The sequence below is a fragment of the Micropterus dolomieu genome, linkage group LG14 (genome assembly GCF_021292245.1).
Source record: "Micropterus dolomieu isolate WLL.071019.BEF.003 ecotype Adirondacks linkage group LG14, ASM2129224v1, whole genome shotgun sequence".
Lineage (NCBI taxonomy): Eukaryota > Metazoa > Chordata > Actinopteri > Centrarchiformes > Centrarchidae > Micropterus > Micropterus dolomieu.
In genome coordinates, this window is record NC_060163.1 from 27,547,285 (window position 1) to 27,554,568 (window position 7,284).

Consider the following 7,284-nt stretch of genomic DNA (forward strand, 5'->3'; position numbering starts at 1 on the left):
TAATAGCTGTTAATTAGCTCCATGTTCAAACCAGCCGTGGATGCTAATTAGCAGAAAACCTGTCCAGCATTTGGTGTTAATTAGAACGACAGGCCCAAACACATCTGACCACACACACACACACAGCTGTCATGTTCAATTCAGTCTCTTCAAACTAAATTCAACTCAGTATACAATCAAGGACACAAAACTTTATTAGCATTCACAAAACCTGTGACAGTACACATGTACTGTGACAGTAGATGTTTTAGTTAGTAGTTTCTATAAACCAGGTGTCAGTATCTTTCATTAATATCAGAGTCATATTTAAAGTAAATGCATCCGATGATGAAACAACTGTTGGACCTCCAGAAGACTGACAACATGTTTTAGGGATCTTAGCTGTACATCTGAAGGCCAGCGGGTAGACTGAGACTCTGTCCGTGGTTTAATGAATTTTTTATGAGGGAATTTAGTTGTTTAAAATCCAAATATGTGGTTGATTTCTCAAGAGAGAGCTGATTTTAAAAATTGCTGCGACGTTTTCGGAGATGTGAGGTCCCGCCCACTAACGGGTCCGGCCGTCATCATGTCCGCTGCTGTTCCAATTGCTGAATGACTGACTGCGTGCTCCCGTTCCTGGGAGTTTGTACTCCAGAGTTGAACTTGCCAAGTCCGAGCTTTAAAGTACAGAAGTCCGAACTTGGCGAACTCGGTTCTGAGAAACAGCCTGAGACTCTGTCCATGGTGCTGAAGTTCAGTAATTTCATGTAGGATTATCACTATGAACATGCTAAGAACACGGAGAGAAGCATGCTGAGGAGACACTGCTGGCTGACAGCTTCTCTGGTCTCCAATTACAGCAGAGGTCAAAGGTCGAGACGAAAGGATTCATCATGCTGATCATGAACCGATCAACGCTGTGTGTGTGTGTGTGTGTGTGCATGAATTAAACATGCAGCTCAGCCGGCTGTGAACACGGAGCGGACTAATGGAGCAGGACAGACAGGATGAGGGTCTAAGGTTTCTCTCATGATTCATTATCAAACAGAAATGTTGGACTTTAACGTCTTAAAGTGCGTTTAGCCTCTCAGTGTGTGTGTGTTCTCGTATTGCGGTCTGTGAGGACCAGCCATCATAGTGAGGACATTATGGTCTCATGACCCCAAAGGGCTCTTCAGACCAGGTTTTAAGGTTCAGGTTAAAATCAGGATCAGGTTAGGACCTGCATTATGCCAGCATAGAAAGATAAAAGAGACACTCCTCGCTTTCTTCCTCGTCTGTTCTGTAAGCCAAGGCCTTTTGGGCTTTGCCAACTATTCTGACAAGTTTATTCTCAGATCTGCATCTTTAGATCAGGCAGGACGGTGGAAAGTTAAAACTCTCAACATTAGTTTTGTACACTATTTCTAAAATCTGTTGACACCAAGGCCACTGAGGTTTTTTAGGTAAAGTCACTGTGAGCATCTCCTCAAAATATCCTCACAGCAGCTCACCTGGAGTCCAGGACTGGACCAAGATGTTTAACATTTTGGCCATCAAGTGAATCTCATCAGATCTTGTTTTGGGTTCCTGGCAAGATCCCTAACTTAGGGTTCCTGAACTGGGATTCCTGACTTGGGGTTCCTGGCTTGTGCTTCCTGGCTTATGGTTCCTGACTTAGGTTTCCTGACTTGTGGTTCCTCACTTAGGTTTCCTGACTTGTGGTTCCTGACTTAGATTTCCTGACTTGGGGTTCCTGACTTAGATTTCCTGACTTGTGGTTCCTGGCTTAGTGTTACAGACTTGTGGTTCTTGACTTGGGGTTCCTGACTTAGGGTTCCTGACTTAGATTTTCTGACTTGGGGTTCCTGGCTTAGTGTTACAGACTTGGGGTTCTTGACTTGGGGTTCCTGACTTAGGGTTCCTGACTTAGATTTCCTGACTTGGGGTTCCTGGCTTATGGTTCCTGATTTAGATTTCCTGACTTATGGCTCCTGACTTAGATTTCCTGACTTGGGATTCCTGGCTTAGTGTTACAGACTTGTGGTTCTTGACTTGGGGTTCCTGACTTAGGGTTCCTGACTTAGATTTCCTGGCTTGTGGTTCCTGGCTTAGATTTTCTGACTTGGGGTTCCTGGCTTAGTGTTACAGACTTGTGGTTCTTGACTTGTGGTTCTTGACTTAGGGTTCCTGACTTAGATTTCCTGACTTGGGGTTCCTGGCTTATGGTTCCTGATTTAGATTTCCTGACTTATGGCTCCTGACTTAGATTTCCTGACTTGGGATTCCTGGCTTAGTGTTACAGACTTGTGGTTCTTGACTTGGGGTTCCTGACTTAGGGTTCCTGACTTAGATTTCCTGGCTTGTGGTTCCTGGCTTAGATTTTCTGACTTGGGGTTCCTGGCTTAGTGTTACAGACTTGTGGTTCTTGACTTGTGGTTCTTGACTTAGGGTTCCTGACTTAGATTTCCTGACTTGGGGTTCCTGGCTTATGGTTCCTGATTTAGATTTCCTGACTTATGGCTCCTGACTTAGATTTCCTGACTTGGGATTCCTGGCTTAGTGTTACAGACTTGTGGTTCTTGACTTGGGGTTCCTGACTTAGGGTTCCTGACTTAGATTTCCTGGCTTGTGGTTCCTGGCTTAGATTTTCTGACTTGGGGTTCCTGGCTTAGTGTTACAGACTTGTGGTTCTTGACTTGTGGTTCTTGACTTAGGGTTCCTGACTTAGATTTCCTGACTTGGGGTTCCTGGCTTATGGTTCCTGATTTAGATTTCCTGACTTATGGCTCCTGACTTAGATTTCCTGACTTGTGGTTCCTGACTTAGATTTCCTGACTTGTGGTTCCTGACTTAGATTTCCTGACTTGGGGTTCCTCACTTAGTCAGTCAGGACGCTTGTATAACAGCTGAAGTCCGGTTCTAAGATAGGACCGGGTTCCTTCCTAGGAAGGAACAGAAACATGTTTCTGTGGTCTGAGGTGAGGCAGGGTTTGGGACGTGGGGCCCCTGAGGCCCCTGGACATGTTCTGAATTGAACATTTATGAGTAATGTCTTGTTATTGATTCTGGAGTGTGTCTGATTGGCCTCTCCTTCCTTCAGGTTCTCCTCCTCCGTCAGCTGGTTAATCAGTGAACTCACTGCTGCTAATTGGCAGTTGTCATTAATCATCTCCGACGCTCTGACTGCTCTTCAGAGGTGTTTGTTAGCAGCAGAACTCATTTACATATTAAACACAGTTGTTTTGCTTTAACGGAGATCGTTTGTTCACGTTGTCTTTGAAACATCAGAGTCTTTGTGAGTTTCTGCTGTAAACCAGGTAACACGTCGCTGTATAGGACCGGGCTGTAGGGATTTTCAGACCTGGTTCAGACCCGGTTCTAATATTCAGCGTAGAATCAGGTTCAGGTTCACACACAGGTCTGCAGAGATGTACCTGGGGTGATTTTACTGGCTGAATTCTTCTGTTCTACACACGATCCATAACATTACTGTTAACTGGGGATTCATTTCAATATGGCTGCTGCTCCCCTTCATCCTCCCTAAACATAAACCATTCCTCAGCACACACACTCTCCCTGTGTCAGTGCATTACTGTCAGTATAATTCCTCCTCACACTGCGACTACATTTTCTACCTCATAGAGCACATTAACTCCAGCGCAGTGTGTGTGTTTCTGAGTGTGTGTGTGTTTTCAGTGACAGTGTGTGTGACTTCCATTCTTCCTGGAGATAAATTTGCGATGCGTCCTAATTTCCTGCTCGTAAATATGAGCAGTAATAGAGTGTGTGTGTGTGTGTGTGTGTGTCGGGGTCTTCCCTGCTTATCACATAACAAATTGAAAGCTTAATCTGTCCTGCGTGTAGATTTACGACCTCGCTCGCTCGCTCGCTCGCTCTCCATTCAGAGGAGAAAAGAGATAGGAGGAGATGGAAGGAGGGAGGAAACAAGGGAGGAGAGGAGGAGATAAGGAGGAAGGAGGTGAGGAGGAGCATGGAGATAAGTTGAGTCTGTGCGTCTGAAGATAACGTGACGATCAGCTGAGACTGCTGATGCTGGGTGGTTACCATGGCGATAAGACTATGTGTGAGAGAGATCAGCTGATCGGCGGTCAGAGGTCACGCGCTCACACTGAGGCTATCTTCAGACTAACATCAGAGAGACTTCATCCACTCAGAGAGCACCTTCCTGCTGCCGCCGCCGCTGCCGCCAGCACGCAGAAGAACACCACTCTGAACCTGAAGTGAACCTGAGCACGACGGCAGCACCTGGACAGGAAACACCTGAAACATCATCACAACTAACAAGTTCAGTTAGAATGTTTGTGTTATGGATTTTATTTGAATATCTCTAACATGCTGATCTTCCAGAAAAGGCTGATTTGTTTACAGAGCATCTGTTCAGACTGGATGTGTGTGTTTGGTGTCAGCACTTTGTCCTTCTGCGGGCTCATTAGAGACGAGCAGCAAGGAATGCTGGGTAATCAATACTGCCGAGACCCTCAGAGACCGAACGCATCGCCTGAGAGAGATTTCCTTTTTGTCCTTCTGTGTGTGTTTACAACCCGTTACCATGGAAACCACTGTGATGTTGTGGTAGTGTACGTGTCGCACGGCTTCAGCTCCCCCCCCCCCCCCCCCCCGACACACCACACACACGCACACACACACTTCTTAAAAAAGTCTAGACAAATCAAATGAGGTTCTGCTGCAACAACAGAACCACACATGTAGGTCACCTGACACAATCTGGGGGTGGGGGGGGCGTACTCTGTCCTTTGTCTCCTTCGTCCTCCCTCTCTCCTGGGAGAACGAGTGCTCAGATTACATCCCGTGTACTGACACATACATGTTAACCAACACACACATAGTCTCTCCTTCTTTAAAAGCCACCTTTGAGCTGCTCATTCACACATCGGGTGCTGGCTGACCATCCGGGACGACCCGCTCGCCCTCCTGAGCCACAGCCATGTAAATATTTGTTCCATAATGTTCTAAAACATGAACAGAACAGTATTAAACTCAAACTGGAGAGGAGATGGTGTGATTCAGTAGAAAGCTCCAGAACAGATGGACCTGGTGGTGAGATCAGGTTTGGGCTAGAGCCAACACGGTGTCGTCTGTGTTTACCTTCTGCTGGTCTGGCTTTAGTTTCTGTCTGGGAGTCTGACACATTATTTACTCAGAGCAGCGGGTTTAGTGTGAAGGATGAGCTCGAGGCTGAGGGAGGGAATTTTAGACACGCTGGTGATGTTTCTGGCTCTCATTGGCTGCAGGTTTCTGATCAGGGAGCCTCTGATCCAGTCAGCGACCTTCAGATTCTGTCTGTAAACGCCTCACACTACGGGATCATTCAGGCTGATAATCTGTTCCGACCAGTCTCTGCTTTGGAAGGCCCCCGTGATTGTTACGAGGACGAATCGGTCCCTAAAATCGTCCCAGTTATCATCTAGTGTGCGGCGAGCATTAGGGAATGACAGCAGAAAGAACTCAGTGTTCTCATGTGTAGAACGTTGTGTCATCTGCATATAGACGCATGAAACAACAGAATGAGATCTAGAACAGAACCCTGAGGAACCTCATTTATTCATGATCCCTCAGTCAGTCCTGCTGCCAGTACCGAGATCATATTATCAGATAATCGATATTTTCCTTTTGTCAAGTCAAGTCACTTTGGGAAGTTCACATCGGTGCTGTTACTGACCCGTGTGATAGATGCAGAGTAAGTGATCATTACCGTGTCCTGTCTTTGTGTGTGTGCAGGTTCTTCCTGAAGTTCTTCCTGAAGTGTAACCAGAATTGTCTGAAAAACGCTGGAAACCCACGAGACATGAGGAGGTTCCAGGTAACACACACACATACACACGCATCTAAAAAGATGAATTCATTTCCCTAAAGGGCAGGACATGGCTTTGGATGACCTGCTGCACCCATAATGCATTTCAGCAGGGCGGCCCGAGGCTTATTGCTTTGCAGATATAATATGAGAGGTCGTTAGGGAACCGTCTATCTGCCTGTGCGTCTCACTGTCCTGCTTTATTTTCATATACATGTCAACTGTTCTGTGTTCGAGCTGCTTTAAGCGTTTCTAATAAACACTCATTTATATTCCTACATAAATCTTATATAACATTTATTGTTTTATTTTATATTATTTAGTATTTATTTATAATAAAATAGGATAGCATCTGAGTTTCCTGGAAAACAGAGACGAGGCTCTTCAATCAGGAAAAAACAAAATCAGAATTTAACCAAGAATAAAGTTAAGAATAACAAATTCATATTCACTTCAGTTTAAACATCAACACAATTAACTTTATTGATGACTCCAGCCAGCACCACAGCATGAACTTTAGCTACTTCCTCCTTTAGTTTAGTTACTGTCATTTAAAGCCGACAGATTAAATTCATACCAAAGTCAGTTCAGTTTACATCTTTCCAGGAAAACAAAATGTTACCTGGCGTTCGTGTTCAGAGTGAAACAAAGAGAGAGGATGGCGAGTCTTTCAGATAATAAGAATGAAGAACGCCACGCTGTGTTCTGCTGCCGCAGCTGCTGTGTCATTCACTTCTTATAAAATTATGTAATTGAATGTTTGTCAGTAGAGGCTGATCACAGGAAGCTCGGCGTTCATCTCGTTCGTGATTACATGGCAGGTCATCATGTGGTGGGGCTGACTCAGTGTTTCCTGTCTCACTGTGAAGCCATTAACCCCGAGTGTCTAAATAATACTGGGAGAGATTAACTGACTGCTGAGATAAAAGACACTTCAAATCAAACGCACCCTCCACAGCGAGCGCTCCTCTCGTCTCGAGGAGCTTCATTCATCAACCAATTAACAGCAAGGAGCAGCCGACAGCCCATCAGCGACAACCAGTCTGTGATTGATCCTCTAACTATTGATCAGCCGTGTTATCGTATTACGGAGAGGAGAGGAGGAAACAAGAGAGGAGAGGAGAGGAGGAAACAGGAGAGGAGGAAACAAGAGAGGAGAGGAGAGGAGGAATCAAGAGAGGAGAGCAGAGGTGGCAACAAGAGTAAAGAAGAAAACCAGAGAGGACAGCAGAGGAGGAAACAAGAGAGGAGAAGAGGAATCAAGAGAGTGGAGCAGAGAAGGAAACCAGAGGAGGGAGAGGGAAATAAAGGAGAGGAGAAGAATGTGGAGATAAAGAGAGGAGGATTTAAAGATGTGAGAGGAAAACAGAGAAGACATGTTGCTGAAGGAGGCTGTGCAGCCTCACAGTTTCCATATGTCTGCTGTCACACAGTAACACAGCCTACCCCCCCCCCCCCCCCCCCCCCCCCCCCCCCCCCCCCCCCCC

The 7,284-nt window shown here is 45.8% G+C and overlaps 1 protein-coding gene across 2 annotated transcripts in view; it reads left to right on the forward strand.

Moving 5' to 3' along the window:
* The window catches only part of LOC123983432 (transcription factor COE3-like), a 59,598-nt gene that overhangs the window by 19,126 nt on the left and 33,188 nt on the right, over positions 1 to 7,284 (forward strand). For both annotated transcript variants that reach the window (XM_046069686.1, XM_046069689.1), the window contains exon 7: positions 5,725 to 5,806. In XM_046069686.1, the coding sequence (XP_045925642.1) occupies positions 5,725 to 5,806 (82 nt within the window). The remainder of the gene's footprint in view (positions 1 to 5,724; positions 5,807 to 7,284) is intronic.